Source organism: Vipera berus (assembly GCF_964194415.1).
Source record: "Vipera berus genome assembly, chromosome: 4".
NCBI lineage: Eukaryota > Metazoa > Chordata > Lepidosauria > Squamata > Viperidae > Vipera > Vipera berus.
Window position 1 is genome coordinate 16,447,275 of NC_138206.1, and position 16,349 is coordinate 16,463,623.

General features: G+C 39.6%; 1 protein-coding gene across 1 annotated transcript in view; it reads left to right on the forward strand.

The window, feature by feature from the left end:
* Positions 1-12,980, forward strand: part of CEP126 (centrosomal protein 126) — a gene marked incomplete at its 5' end in the record, with an annotated part of 32,270 nt that extends 19,290 nt beyond the window's left edge. Inside the window, 6 exons of the mRNA XM_081326209.1 lie at positions 861-1,022; positions 5,907-6,031; positions 6,485-6,572; positions 8,155-8,310; positions 10,405-10,469; positions 12,651-12,980. Of these exons, the coding sequence (XP_081182335.1) occupies positions 861-1,022; positions 5,907-6,031; positions 6,485-6,572; positions 8,155-8,310; positions 10,405-10,469; positions 12,651-12,746 (692 nt within the window). The 3' untranslated portion in view covers positions 12,747-12,980. The remainder of the gene's footprint in view (positions 1-860; positions 1,023-5,906; positions 6,032-6,484; positions 6,573-8,154; positions 8,311-10,404; positions 10,470-12,650) is intronic.
* Positions 12,981-16,349: the final 3,369 nt, after the last annotated feature.

Here is a 16,349-nt window from a genome sequence, read left to right on the forward strand (position 1 = left end):
TCCCCCCTCGTCCTTCTCTTCATTAAACTACACATACCCAATTCCAGCAACTGCTCCTTGTATGTTTTAGCCTCCAGTGGATTAAGTGAATCCATTGTTTGCTGACAGCCACTTTTGCTGAAAATAGAAATGAAATACCAGTTTTCAGCAAAAATGTAAACCACAATCATGTAACAGTGGGATTGTAGAAGATGATCAGGCTGAGCCCGAGGGAGAGGTCAAACACATCATCAGTCATAGGCCTGCACACCCACAAGAGATCTAAGACCAGACCAGCTTCAATGCTTTCTTAATTCCTGCTTATTTCCCTTGACCCAGAGTAGCTCAGATTTTGGGGGAAAGCTTAAGCTTGCAATAAATCTTTATACTCATTTGAACTGCTTGAATCTCCTGATTTCCCTGGCACTTAATAGGGATGCTGCAAATGCTGTAAATGCAGGCCGGTTGTCGAGCGCCTGAAATGCAACCGTTGTAACTTGGCAACCAGGTTGCAAGTACCTTCCGGGCAGTTTTTCTTAACCTTGGTTAAGCAACATTTGTAAATCAAGTATTACCTATAACTATGATCAGGCTATCTTTATTATCTATATCTTTATTCTCATAGGTAATACTATTAGTCTTAAAGCAATTATTAATCACTATTAATATTACCACTACTAGTATTAATAGTGGCATTAATAATAGTAGTTCTACCCCCACCCCTCATAGGAAACAGGTACAAATAAGAGTGATGTTTGGTTGTTGTTGTTGTTTTAATAAATTAAAACAACGTCTTCCTGGTTTAAGAATAATAATTCTATATTCTCAAGCTGAATTATGCTAATGTAATTGTATGATTCTGTTTTTTTTATTACTTTCAGGTGATTCACAGCATTATGCTTCCTTGTGCAATAATTCAAATAATGGTGACTTGCAGCACGCTCGATCTAATGTGTCTCACATCACTATAGATGGTGGCCATCTGATGAGCAATATGAAATCAGGTGTTAGGGTGAATCCTATTTTGTCTTCCCAGCCAAGTGGTAAGATTTTTGTTGCCAGGTTTTTAGGCTGAAAGAATGCCAAAAGATACACTAGCAAGCATTTCTTCTAGTCATTGAGCTCTTTATGCAATTCAGTTTAAAAAAACCAACTAATTTTAATTGGTGCAATATCTAGAAATCGGTTGTTTTTATTAGCATCTTTTAGTGCGTGAAAAACTTACGGAAATGTATATTGAATATTGGTATTTATATTGGAGGAATTGTTAGTGATGCTTTTATTCAGTCGTTGTTTCTTCTTCCTTTACTTGTATATTACTTGGGACTGTTTCTGTTTTTTCTTTTTTAGAACATTCGGACTAAAAAGGCACATCAAATTTTTAAAAACTTATACCAGAACTGAACTGATTATAATTAACCATTTTTCTTTAGCTTTCAACTCTGCTAATTGTTAATGACATTTAGAACTTGCTGCTACTGATAAACCAGGATGCTGGCTGATTAATCTAACCAAAGCATTCAACCCAGTGGTTTACAACCATGCCTTAACCATTGCCATAACTTTTAGCATAGGCATGTCGTTCATTGGATGAGCCCCTATTTTGGCGAAAATGGCAGATTCTGTTTTCAACTTCTTGTACTAAAAACATCTGTTCTAGTAAGACTAAGAAAGGCTCTGCTATACACTGTGGAGAAATGATGCTTCCTTCAGAGTTAATCAAAAATCAGTGATTGAATTATATTTCATTTTTTAGAAGGAAAGTGCATCTGTGGAGAAAATGAGCGCTGGTTTTTAATTCTTTTTCTCTCAGTGTTACCCTGATTTTTGTTTTTCTTTATGCCCTCATTGCAAACTTGACATTCAAAAAAAAGTGTATATATAAGTTAGGAAATCTAGCATTACCAAGATAATTTAAAGATTGAAAAGAAGTTATGCAATCTATGCATTTCTTTTCTCACTTGACTTGGGGAATCCTTGGGTTAATGTATGATTTGTCTGTTTTTTAAATATATATATATTAATGCATATATGGATGTTTGGTTATTCGGGGTTTTCCCCGCGTAGAACTAAAGGTGTAGGCGCAACGTTTCGACGGAATCCCATCCGTCATCATCAGGCTGGTGGCTTTAGCTTCCTTCTTCTGGGAGAAGCATGTGGCTGTTTGTTCCTCTTTTTTAAACTGCCAGAGGGGGTGTGTTCTGTGGGTGGAGGTGTGCTCTGATTGGGTGGGGGACCAAGTGTGTTCTGATTGGGTGGGAGTGTGTTTTGAATGGTGGGTGTGTTCTGATTGGGTGGGGGTGTGTTCTGAGTGGATGGGCTGGTCTCAGCTGCCAGCTCCAGACCTGAGCTGGTGAGTTGTGCTGCTTTTGTTCGGCTTCATGTTTGTGGTGGTGCCATGTTTTTATAGTGGGTGTAAGTTTGCTTATTGTGTGGTTTGGAGGGGTTTAAAGTGGCTGATGTTGCAGCTGTAGTTAGGTTTCTGTTTTGTGGTTGTGCCTCGTTATCATTGTGGGTTCGGATTTGCTTTTTGAATGGTTGTGTGGTGGTGATGTCAGGTGATGTTATCATGAGTTTGGGTCTGGTATCATTCTTGGTGGTTGGGCCTCATCTGTCAATCAAGGCGGGTTTCCAAATGGCTGGTAGGCGAGAGGTATCATCTCGTTTATTCATGCTGTGGGGGCGTTTTTCTATCTCAATGGCTTCTCTGATTATTCTGTTGTTAAAATGTTCAATTTTGGCGATAGTTTTGGTTTTTTTTAAATCAATTTCATGTCCCATGGCTTCAAAGTGTTGGACCAGGGATGAAGTTTGTTCTCCCTTTCTGAGTGAGTTTTTGTGCTTTTCAATGCGTGCACTTATTCTTCTGTTGGTCTGTCCGATGTATGTGGTGGGGCAGGTGGTGCATGGGATTTCGTATACTCCTTGGTTTTCTAACCCAATTATGTCCTTGGGGTTTCTTAGGATGGTGGATATTTTTCTGTCTGTGTAGAATGCTGTTTTGATGTTGTGTTTTTGGAGGACCTTGCTGATTCTGTCTGTGGTCCCTTTTAAGTATGGGAGGAGGGCTTTGCCATTTTCTTGTTCTCTGTCTTGGGTTTTTGTGGGTGTCTCTCTTCGGATTAAGTTGGTAATCGTGTTTCTTTGGAATCCATTGGCTGTTAGTACATTAGTGAGAGTGTGTAGTTCGGTTTTTAGGTGTTGTTCGTCAGCTAGGTGTTTTGTTCTGGAGATGAGTGTCTTGGCTACGGAGTTGATCTGTGCTGGGTGGTGGTGTGAGAGTGCGTTCAGATAGCGGTTTGTGTGTGTTTTTTTATGGTAGATAGTGTGTCCTAGGGAGCCGTTGGATTTCTTGTAGACTAAGACATCAAGGAAGGGAAGTTGATTGTTAGCTTCTGTTTCCATGGTGAATTGTATTTTGGGGTGTAGGCTATTGAGGTGTATGAGGAAGTCATCCAGTTTTTCTTTGCCGTGTGGCCAGATTACGAAGGTGTCATCTACGTATCTGAGCCAGAGTTTGGGTTTGTGGTTGGATTTTTCTAGAGCGAGGGTTTCAAAGTGTTCCATGTAGAGGTTTGCGATGACAGGTGAAAGGGGTGATCCCATGGGTGCTCCTTCCATTTGTTTGTATCTTTGTCCATTGTAGATGAAGTATGTGTTAGATAGGCAGTGGTTGGTCAGATCTAGGATGTGTTTTGGGGGGTTGTATTTATTTAGGATAGCTGTCAAGGCTTCTTTTATTGGCACTTGGGTGAAGAGGGATACGACATCGAAGCTCACAAGTAGGTCACAGGGCTGTAAGTTTAGTTTACTTATGATCTCTATGAATTGGAATGAGTTTTGTACATGTGAAGTGATGGAATTTGCGTAAGGCTGTAGTTGTTTGGCAAGAAATTTGGCTAGATTTTGTAGAGGTGAGCCTATGGAGCTGACTATGGGTCTGAGTGGGGTTCCTTCTTTGTGTATCTTGGGCAGACCATAGAGCTTAGGACATCTGGATGATTTTTCTCTGGGAATGATTGTTTTCTGGATCTCTTCACTGATGGGGGTGGCTTTTATTTTTGATTTTGTGGTTTTTTCCAGGTAGGTGGTGGGATCTGTCTTGAGGAGTTTGTATGTGGAGTCTCGGAGTAGGTTGGATTTTATATATATATATATATATATATATATGTAGGTCTAGAGTTTCGGGTTTCTTCCCGCGTTCCTTTCATCTTCAGAAAGTTGTGGCGACGTTTCGACGAAATCCCATCCGTCATCATCAGGCCGGAGTATTCCTCCTGCTGCTTTCAGGAGCAATGCGTGGTCTGTCTGTTCCTTTCCTTCCAACTGCCGGTGGGGCTGTGTTCCGACTGGGTGGAGGCGTGGCTGCTTTCTGATTGGGTGGGGGTGTCCTCCGACTGGGTGGAGGCGTGGTTGTCTTCTGATTGAGTGGAGGCGTGGCTGTCTTCTGATTGGGTGGATGTGTGGTTGTCTTCCGATTGGTTGGAGGCGTGGCTGTCTTCTGATTGGGTGGGGTGTGTTCTGAATGGGTGGGGTTTTTTGTTGTGTCGTAATATCCTGAGTGTTGTGATTTGGTGTCCTGAGGAGTGGGCTGTGTAGTGGCCTCCAGAGCTTTGGCTTGGCTCCGAGTTCGAGGACCCGCCATGCATCTCTGGTATGGGTCAGTCAGGTTCGTGTGTGCGTTCTTTTGCTTGGGTGATAGCACTTTTGCTTGACTTGTTCTGTCTTCTGTGTGGGAGAGTTTTTGTTCTGGGTGTGGATGAGTCTTGCTGGGGCTGGTGGCATTTGGGGTTGTTTGTTGGTTTTTTAAATCCTTGTTTGCTGAAATTCGTTTGTCTATCAATGCTGGTTTCCAAATGGCATGTAGGCGGGAGGTGTCGTCTCGCTTGTTCATACTGTCTGGGTGTTTTTCTATTTCAATGGCTTCTCTGATTATTCTGCTATTGAGATGTTCTATTTTGGCGATTGTTTTTGTACCTTCAAAATTGATGTTGTGTCCCGTAGTGTTTATGTGTTGTACTACACAGCCCACTCCTCAGGACACCAAATCACAACACTCAGGATATTACGACACAACAAAAAACCCCACCCATTCAGAACACACCCCACCCAATCAGAAGACAGCCACGCCTCCAACCAATCGGAAGACAACCACACATCCACCCAATCAGAAGACAGCCACGCCTCCACTCAATCAGAAGACAACCACGCCTCCACCCAGTCGGAGGACACCCCCACCCAATCAGAAAGCAGCCACGCCTCCACCCAGTCGGAACACAGCCCCACCGGCAGTTGGAAGGAAAGGAACAGACAGACCACGCATTGCTCCTGAAAGCAGCAGGAGGAATACTCCGGCCTGATGATGACGGATGGGATTTCGTCGAAACGTCGCCACAACTTTCTGAAGATGAAAGGAACGCGGGAAGAAACCGGAGAATCTAGACCTACACATACAGACACCCGCGAGAATCTACGAAATATATATATATATATATATATATATATATATATATATATATATATATATATATATATATATATATATATATATATATATATATATATATATATATATATATATATATATATATATATATATATATATATATATATATATATATATATATATATATATATATATCAGAATTCCCTGACCTTTCTGGGTTTGCAGCCCAATGGAAGGAGAGGGGGTGGTTTTACATGAGCCGCAGGCAAGTGCACACACATGCACTCGTCCACAACTTCCACGGCCCGGTTCCGAATGTCTCAAGGCCCAGTAGTGGACCATGACCCAGGGGTTGGGGACCCCCGATGTATAGAAGTGTTCAAAATGCCTTCTAACAAAAATATAAATTTAAAACTATCCTGATAAGACAAATTTAAGATAATCCGTTCTAATTTTTGTGACACTTTTTCATTACTTTTAGCCCATTTTGCTTTTGCAAGACGAAAACAAATTAATGAAAATAATGAAAATAAACGCAAGGCTCTTTTAGAACAGAGGAGACAAATGTCAGCCTCTTCAGCAAGGAAACCCACTGGTGCTGGGCAGGTAGGTCTAACAAATTCTTGTGTCAAAATATCAAAAATAGCTTTTGGTCAAAACACCATATTAAAAAAGTTCCATGAGTAAATACAAAAGACTTCAAATAAAATGAAGGTAAAGCAAACTGGAGCTAACAATAATTGCAAGTTATTTAAAGTCTCAACATTCTGACATTTATGTGTATTCAATTTGTACAAACATTAAGAAACGTTGCAATTATCTTTATCAATAGTAACACTAAAAGTATACTGCCTTTTTACCAACATTATTTGCCGCAAATGTTACATATCTTACATGTAATCACAATAGATACGTATTGCTTTTTGACCGTGAACTGTTTTATGTAAATTTTACATTAATTTTTTTATGTGTAAAATTTTACATATATTTTGGATACATAGAATTTTTAATTCATTTTGATTGCATTTTTAAAAACAGCTTGATAATTTTTTTACATAGAATATATCACAGGCCCCAATTCAAGTGCATTCTCAATGTATGTTCGAGCCAGTCCGAGTCACAGGTGGCATCAACCATTCTGATGAAGGTAATGCAGCATAATTCAATCTGATTTGGGATCTGAATAATGAGATCATCATTCATTCCTATAGATGTTATCCTCGTTCTTTATTAACACTGATTGGGACTGGCTTCGGAGAAGGAGGTGAGCCACCGTAACACTGTGTCACCTCTGCCCAACTCCCAAAGTCAGCCCAAAATGATAATGGTCAAAGGTACCAAAAATTACCGAAGAGCAAGAATGGATGCACAACCTCCATCACACTCCTACCATAAATTATCCATAAGTGCAACCAGTACCGTTTCTGTCCCATATCCTGACCTGAAACCTGACTGAAAAGGGTCTAGATCAAGGGTAGGCAACCTTGGCTCTTTTATGACTCATGGACTTCAAGTCCCAGAATTCCTGAGCCAGGAATTCTGGGAGTTGAAGTCCACAAGTCATAAAAGAGCAAAGGTTGCCTACCCCTCGTCTAGATAATCCATTTCCTTTAGGATCTTCTGCAGTTGTATGTATGGCTACCATCTTTTCAACCACCTAGGGAAGGTGGTAGACTGGACAAAATTTGCTCAGAACAATGGGATCCAGTGATTGCTTCTTAAGTAGGGGCACACTAGCGCCTTCTTAAAAAGAGCTGGAAGCACCTCCTTCAAGGATGAATTCCCTATTGCTTAGTTTCATCCGGGCACTTCCTGGATGGCCTTAACCTGCAAGGAGAGGCATAGATCTTATGCACAGGTGGTAATGTTTGCATTCCATAGGACCTTATCTACTTCCTCAGGTCCAACTGAATGAAGCCATTCCCAGGTAACTGGGTAAATCCAACCCCTGGGCATATCAACAGGACATGCACCACACTTGGGAGTCAACTAGAAATGAATCCGAACAATTTTATCATCCAGATGCCCAGAGAATTCCTCCACACGGCCTTGCAAGTGAATCTCCAAGCCACCCTTTCCAAGGATAGTCTGGGTGATCCTAAACAGGACTGCTGAGCAACATTCTGTGGATGCAATAAGAGCGGACAAGTGTTGACCCTTCGCTGCTCTTACTGCCATGAGTTGGATCTTAATAGCAGCCTTAACTCATGTTTGGTCAAGTTCATTCTTGTTCTTCCCAATTGCGTACTGAGAATGTCTTGTATTGATGCATTAAAATAAATATTACACTGGAACTCTGAAAAGATGAAGGTATATATATGATGTACACTAACTCAGATATATATTCCTACTGTCACAGAAACAGAACCAGCCCTGAACTGAGATGATTTAAACAGTCAATATGATATGCTTTGAGGAGAAAACCTATTCATTGTCTGCTTATGTTTCATGCATTTTGTTTCAGCAGCCCTCCAATATGGTACTAGTAGTGCCACAATTGCACTTACCCTAGCTACACATAAGCAATTTGTTTTTCTGAAAGTTGTTTAAAAACCTGTCACAATATTTTCAAACCTTTGAAAGATACATAAAAAATACAAAATGCAATAGCCAATCCAGATATTTCTAGCCCATCTTTCTTAAAAGCTTTTCACAGTATACATTTTTGTTCTAAAATTCAGATGGTACTACACAGTTCCTAATACCAGAAAACCTTGTGAATTTGTCAGCTGCAGAAGGTGAAATTTTGGCTGGGTTGGATACACCACAACCATATAGGCAGATTGCAGTGCGAAATAAACCCCCACGGCAAGGAATGAGTTCTCTGTCATTTGAAGAGCACAAAGTTCTTCAGTCCCTTGACCGCATCAATCACCGGCTACAGAGTAAGTATTCTGAAAATTATCCACTGAATTGCACCAAGGTGATTTAATAAGTCACATAAATGTAAATTAGTATGATTCTCTTTTCTTTTTCGCCTTACGTTGATTGCCAGGCAGGAACTTCAGGTCCAAAGGTCACTCTGATGTTTCACTTGAGTAATTAAGATTAGTCATAATATATTACTTTGAGTATGTTTTATTTTATACTGTCAGATCAAAGGAGCAGTCTCTAAGCCAGTGGAATTGAACAACTACTAAGATGTACTATTTTTCTTCCCTGGAAAATTAAAATCTATAGTACTGTTTGCTCAGGTATTATTACTATGATATATTAGCATTTTAAGGCAAAACATACTTTTCTCCTAATTTAGAAATCTACCACCAATTAGTATAATACACTTTGGGGATCAGCTGACAGCCCTGTATGCTCCACAGATAAACAAATGCTGTTTCATTGTTTAGGAGATCTGAAATTGAGCAAAAAATATTAATGAGAAGAAAAGAGGAAGAAAATAAAAATAACGAATAAGCCGTTGCCATTTGGCCTTAAACCCATTTTCTATCAAGTTGTCTCATTACATATTAGGAAGACAGGAGTAAATACATTTTTTGAGTCAAAGCCTGCAGCTGATCTTTGAGTCCTTCGGGAGAAGGGCGGTATAAAAATTTAATTAAAAAAAAATAAAATAAAAATAAATAAAATAATGGCAATCCTGTTCAAACAAGAGAACAGGAGGAGCAAAATATAAGAAATATATGATTGCAATAACATGGAGATTTTATTAAAGGTAAATACAATGAAGTAAAAATGATTAATATTATTTATCCCCTGCATTTAGCCATTCTTCCCTTCTATAACATTTAAAATTTGATGGTAGTGCTTGAAGGTAGTGTGAAAATATTGTTGAAGACTTTAAAGGTTTATCAGGTTATTTTTTTACCATGGCCGTAGAACATTCAGCAATATAAAGAAGACTGTTGTTGTTGTTGTTGTTATGCTTCAGTTCTAAGTCATGTGATGGATGATAAATTAGTGAAAGCTGATTATAAATCAGTATCACCTAAATGTTGAAAAATAAAAATGTACAACTATGTTGGTTGCTAGATCTGCATGGTATCAGAAGGTGGCAGTACTTGACAACCTTGTCTTGGCTCAGAAGTTCAGCAGGCCCTGGACTGACTATTACTGGGATGGGAGACTTCCAGGAGTGCAGGCTGGAATGGGAAGCCCAGAAATGGGTAATTTCAGTCCATTTTCAGGTGGCTGTCAAGAAGGCTACATGGGGAAGCTTGACTCAAAAGAGATGTAATCAGTAATAAAATAGTTGTTGATACACAATCATTCTCCTTAATTAAAAATTAGTTATTCCAAAATTAAAATGAAGTTTGATTCTAAAATAAAATACTTTCACACATGCACCAATTTAAAAGTAGTACACTAGATCACATAATATTCAAGGGAAAGTCTATACAGGCCACAATTTATTTCTTACCATACAATTGAAGGTTTTTTATTATTAAAAAGTTTTACAAACATTTTTAAATACAAAAAACTCCCTCCTCCCCCTCCCCTCTCTTCAACCCTCCCCTCCCCTCCCCCCTCCCCAACTTCCCAGAGCTGAATACAGGGTATAGTGATACAAGCATAGGCTAAAATATGCTAACAACAAAAGTAAAACATTAAATTCTATCGCACTTTAACTCACCATAGTCATATTAATAACTAATAACAGATAACTAATTATGCATCATAAAAATCCCCTACTTATTCAAATGCTAGAAGAAACTTTTTAGTCCCGTATTTATTCTGAATATATTCAATCCATCTTCTCCATTCCACAATGTATCTCTGTTGCGATTGATCTTTCAAATATGCTGAAATCTTTGCCATTTCCGCCAAGTTAGAAACTTTCAAAGTCCACTCTTCTATAGTTGGCAGTTCCTCCTTCTTCCAATATTGCGCTACTAAAAGTCTTGCTGCCGTGATTAGATTCAACATCAATTTAGTGTCTATAACAGTAGCATCTGTAATAATACCCAACAAAAATGTTTTTATTGTTTTAATTGAAGTTTTATAATTATTTTATACTCTCTTAGATGTTCATGAAACAATTAACAAAAACCCATCTTCTACAAGTGTTTTGCAGACTATTTCCCCTTTGGTAAGCATATTCATTTAATGTAATGTTAACTAACATAATATAAGCTAACCAAATTAAAACTTAAACATTTACTTGCGAGTTTCCAGATACACATGGCTTGCCACTGTTAGAACGGCGGATTTGGAATTTAGTTCTAATGCACCACAATTTATTTCCTGGTCACATTTAGAACAGCAAATGTGATGTTGTACAGCAGGGGTGTCAAACTGCCGGCCCGCGGGCCGGACGCGTCATCCAGAAGCCGTGCCCACCTCATTGCCGGCAATGACAAAACCATCCCAATACATTGGGCGACGTCATGTGACGTCGTGAGTTTGACATGTCTGTTGTAAAGGAATTGATGACTGCTGCTATGTGAGATCCTCAAATCATATTTTCCCCTTCCCTTTCCCCATTACGAACCAAATACGTATGTGCTCTGTATTTCTACTTGTTGTCCATTTCGCTCACTGACTCTTAACTCCTTAGGTTTTCAATGTTCAGATTCCAGTTAGAAGGAACAGTAGAAAAGAAAGCAACTGTAATCATGAAGTCTGTGTATGTGTGCTCCATGTGCTATGTGACTACTTCTAGAGTCACTTTATATGGAGAGGAATTAGGGTATCAAGGAGAAAAAACAGTCCGTATGAAATTAGGCTGTCTGCACACACTGTCTGGGAGAGAGAAGGGTAATTACTTTTATGAGCCAGAGACCAGTACAAAGTACATAATTTATTACTAAAGTAAGAAAAGAGTAATACAAACAGAACTTTAATGGGAACATCAGCAATTAAACCAGCAACTAAGACACGGTAAGGAAGGAAGGAAGGAAGGAAGGAAGGAAGGAAGGAAGGAAGGAAGGAAGGAAGGAAGGAAGAGCGGGGAGAATGAAACTGCTTCCTAATAAGAAAAAAACAACCTTACATTTTCATAGTTAACTTCTATTATACGAGGGAGGCAAAAAACAAGAGTCAGAAAATAAGAGCCAACTCACAAATATTACCTGCTCATTTATGGACACTGGTAGATTTTCAGTCAATTTCCTGCTTGGGAATAGATCATCAAATTTGGGAGCAGGCAGTCTGGATCACTTGAGTTGTTTGCAATGAAAGAGAGAGCACCTGAACCTTGTAGGTTTATTTGTGCAATATGATCATTTCAGCAGAAATAATCTTAAGGAGGAACATATACTTTGCCAAAATCTATACTTTTGTAGAACTGGGTACAATACAATATTAAATAGTAAACATGTTGGTGAGAGCTAACGGGGAGAACTAGGGGAGAAAACTGAACAAAAACTGATTCAGACCTCGGTTTTACAATTCTCTTTGAACATCGTTACAAGCAGGTAAGTTTTCCCTTAAACTGAAGAATGGAAATTGGACATAAAAATTAGAAAGCTTGGCCCGTAGCTTTTACTTAATGTACTTTATCTAGAAAAAAATTCTACCCATGCTATAAGTTCCAAGTAAAATTACCAGCTGGGAATAGAGAATAAGGAAAGAATAAAACTATACTGATATTATAATAAAACAAATTTCAGTCTTTATAGCAGGTAGATATTCAACATTTGAAATAAATGTACAGTATATTGAACCTGCAGCTGAACTGCAGATTTTCTATATTTTCTTTATTTTCATTCAAATATTAGTAGATAGTTAGCTTTATTAATTTGGGTTGTAATCTATGTTTATTTAATTGGAATACATTCAATTTGAGTTAAATTAACCTTGTAGAAAATTATATTATGCATCACCTTCCATCACCTGTTAATCATTACTTTTCCTAGGATTGTCCTTTGTAGGTTTTTGCTGTATTTTACTATTTCTACTACTAGCAAATATGTAATCCATATTAACTTGGGTATAAATTCATATTTACAAATGGGTTATAGTAGGAAATAACCTATTCTTATCATGTGTATATATATATATATATATATATATATATATATATATATATATATATATATATATATATATATATATATATATATATATATATATATATATATATATATATACACAGTGTATACAGTATATACATATTTTTATTTTTTATTTTAATCCCATTTATATCCCGCCCTTCTCCGAAGACTCAGGGCGGCTTACAATTTAAGCACAAACCAATGTGCTTAGCAATAGCCTTCATATACATATACATATACATATATATATTAATGTTTGCTTTTTATTCTTACAGGTCACATCTCCCTCATACATGGATATAATGCCTCACATGCAAAGGTATAGGAGCATATTGGATGCCACCCATAGCCTAAAGCAAAGAAGATACTGACTTGGCTCTAATAAAGGTTGCTGAACTGAGATTTATATAATATATTCTCAGTTGCTATATTTGTAAATTATAATTATTTACAACGTGCCTTAAATGCTATTTTTTTTAAAAAAATCTTCAAAATAAAGATGTAACACAAGTATTGACTGCTTGTTACCTAGTTTACATTTAGGGCAAAAATTATTTTATATATGCACTTTACTGTAAAATGTATTGTATTTTTCTAAGAATGGAAATACCTCAATTTTAAATGAGTGGCAATGTTTGTAAATTTATTGTAAATTTTAATTAAAAGGAAAAGAAATTATTTTGCTACTGATTAAAATTATGTATGAGTTCATCTCCTAACTTTATGGTTTTCATTAAGCGCTAATAAATTTCTACTACATTTTCAAAACATGCATTGTAGAAAATGAAACTCTTATCTGTAAAACTCACCAATTTAATAATTTTCCCATTTTGACTGCTCCAGCTTTAACTACAATAGTGATGATAGTACAATAGTGATAACATTTTAAAAACTCAAGGTATTAATATATAGCTAGCTCAATTCTTTGAACATATTTTTAAACTGAAATTATGTGGAAACATGTCTATCTCATTTCTGCAACACAGGGACATTTCAAAAATCAACAACAAATCTATTAAACCCATGTTTGGCATAAAAAAATATGATTCCACTTCATACTTACATCTTTAACAACGGTTTCCCCCAAAGTTGTATTAACATATAATAATAACCTGAAACCAAATTGTTTTTTAAATATTCTTTTGGGAATTCAGTAAACATTAAGATTTTCTGATGAATACAGCTAATATTTTTAGTTATTGTTCAAGATTTAAGAATTCCTTTCCATGTGCTTTCTTGATATACTATTGTATTACAATATTTCAAGTATTATATCAAAACTCCTGAAAATTTGGTAAACTTTTCAATCTTTATGAAAATATATCTTTAAAATATTCAGGATTAAGGATCTGTTTCTGTATATGGAATGAAATATGCCATCATGCTTACAAATGATTTTGGATTTATCCTAAAAGTATCTTCATGGAAAACTATCCATCATTTGAGCTCTTATGGGTTAAACACCAAGGTTCTTTTCAACTGATTGAAGTAGATTCACCTACTGCGGGAAAGGAAACTTCCCAATTATTTTTTTACTATATTTCAAAGTATAATAAACAAGATACTGGAGGAGGGGGTTCAAAAATCAATCTTCTTCCAGGTACTTCAGATCCTTGATGAAATTCAACTGACCTTAATGCCTTACTCATTTTAAATGTTATCAATTAATTCCAAAATGTCATTTTATAAATAACAGATGCAGATGTAGTACCTTTCTATACTTTGTTTCATGAAAAAAAGTGCAATTCAGATGATATTCCTTCTAGACAACTATACATTTTATTTACTTAAAATGTATAGTTGCCCATCTTGTAACCAACTCTGAGGAGCTCCCAATCAAAAGTTAAAACAGAATAAAAGCATGTTGTCTGATTTTCACTTGATTGGCTGTGTAGCCCCTGTGATACCTTCCACCCTGTTTTGGAAGCTCTCACAAGTCAAATGAAGTATGTTTTCATTGAAACGGGTCAGGAATCAAATCACTTCCCCACTTCTTACAATAACAGTGCTATGTCAGAAGGGTTCTGATTGTGGGAACTCTGGATGCAAGCCAATATTTTCTCTTAACAAAATGCAGGAAATGTGGAATTAGCAGGAAGCATATCTACTCCCTGGATTCAGGCTATTTATGATATTTGAATATGCTCACAACTTCAGGATATTTCTGGGTTGCTGGCTTTCCGACTGACTAGCTTGTCTTCCTTTGACTTGTTATGAATCTTGTTATATCACTGTTTGCTTTTGTCACCTTCACACAAGATTAATTCAATATCCCATAAGTGAGACTCTAAGCAGGGGACATTGTTCCATCTGCTGAATGATTTGAAAATATTGTTATATTCCAGGTCGCGTACATTGCTGCCAGTTTGATACTGCTTTGGTTAAATTTTAATTTTATAGGCTTTAGAATGAGGATTCATCCTGGGGAGAACAGAAACTACTAACTAAAGACATACCGTATATACTTGAGTATAAGCCGACTCGAGTATAAGCCGAGACCCCCAATTTCACCCCCAAAAACTGGAAAAAGTTATTGACTCGAGTATAAGCCGATCCGCCGTTCTGCAAGCCTCTGCCGCCAGCAGAGGCTCGATCCGCCATTTTGCAAGCCTGAATACACAGGAATACCCTGTGTGGCCAAGGCTCGTCGGCAGGTCTCCGTTCCTCCTGCCGACCTTTGGGGAGGTTTGGGCGCCTCCCCAAACCTCCCCAAACCTCGGCAGGTCTCCGTTCCTGTTTGGGGAGGTTTGGGCGCCTCCCCAAACCTCCCCAAACCTCGGCAGGTCTCCGTTCCTCCGCGCAGACCTGCCGACCTTTGGGGAGGTTTGGGCGCCTCCCCAAACGTCCCCAAACCTCGGCAGGTCTCCGTTCCTGTTTGGGGAGGTTTGGGCGCCTCCCCAAACCTCCCCAAACCTCGGCAGGTCTCCGTTCCTCCGCGCAGACCTGCCGACCTTTGGGGAGGTTTGGGCGCCTCCCCAAACGTCCCCAAACCTCGGCAGGTCTCCGTTCCTCCGCGCAGACCTGCCGACCTTTGGGGAGGTTTGGGCGCCTCCCCAAACGTCCCCAAACCTCGGCAGGTCTCCGTTCCTGTTTGGGGAGGTTTGGGCGCCTCCCCAAACCTCCCCAAACCTCGGCAGGTCTCCGTTCCTCCGCGCAGACCTGCCGACCTTTGGGGAGGTTTGGGCGCCTCCCCAAACGTCCCCAAACCTCGGCAGGTCTCCGTTCCTGTTTGGGGAGGTTTGGGCGCCTCCCCAAACCTCCCCAAACCTCGGCAGGTCTCCGTTCCTCCGCGCAGACCTGCCGACGTTTGGGGAGGTTTGGGGAGGCGCCCAAACCTCCCCAAAGGTCGGCAGGAAGAACGGAGACCTGCCGAGGTTTGGGGAGGTTTGGGGAGGCGCCCAAACCTCCCCAAAGGTCGGCAGGTCTGCGCGGAGGAACGGAGACCTGCCGAGGTTTGGGGAGGTTTGGGGAGGCGCCCAAACCTCCCCAAACAGGAACGGAGACCTGCCGAGGTTTGGGGAGGTTTGGGGAGGCGCCCAAACCTCCCCAAACGTCGGCAGGTCTGCGCGGAGGAACGGAGACCTGCCGAGGTTTGGGGAGGTTTGGGGAGGCGCCCAAACCTCCCCAAACAGGAACGGAGACCTGCCGAGGTTTGGGGACGTTTGGGGAGGCGCCCAAACCTCCCCAAAGGTCGGCAGGTCTGCGCGGAGGAACGGAGACCTGCCGAGGTTTGGGGAGGTTTGGGGAGGCGCCCAAACCTCCCCAAACAGGAACGGAGACCTGCCGAGGTTTGGGGACGTTTGGGGAGGCGCCCAAACCTCCCCAAAGGTCGGCAGGTCTGCGCGGAGGAACGGAGACCTGCCGAGGTTTGGGGACGTTTGGGGAGGCGCCCAAACCTCCCCAAAGGTCGGCAGGTCTGCGCGGAGGAACGGAGACCTGCCGAGGTTTGGGGAGGTTTGGGGAGGCGCCCAAAC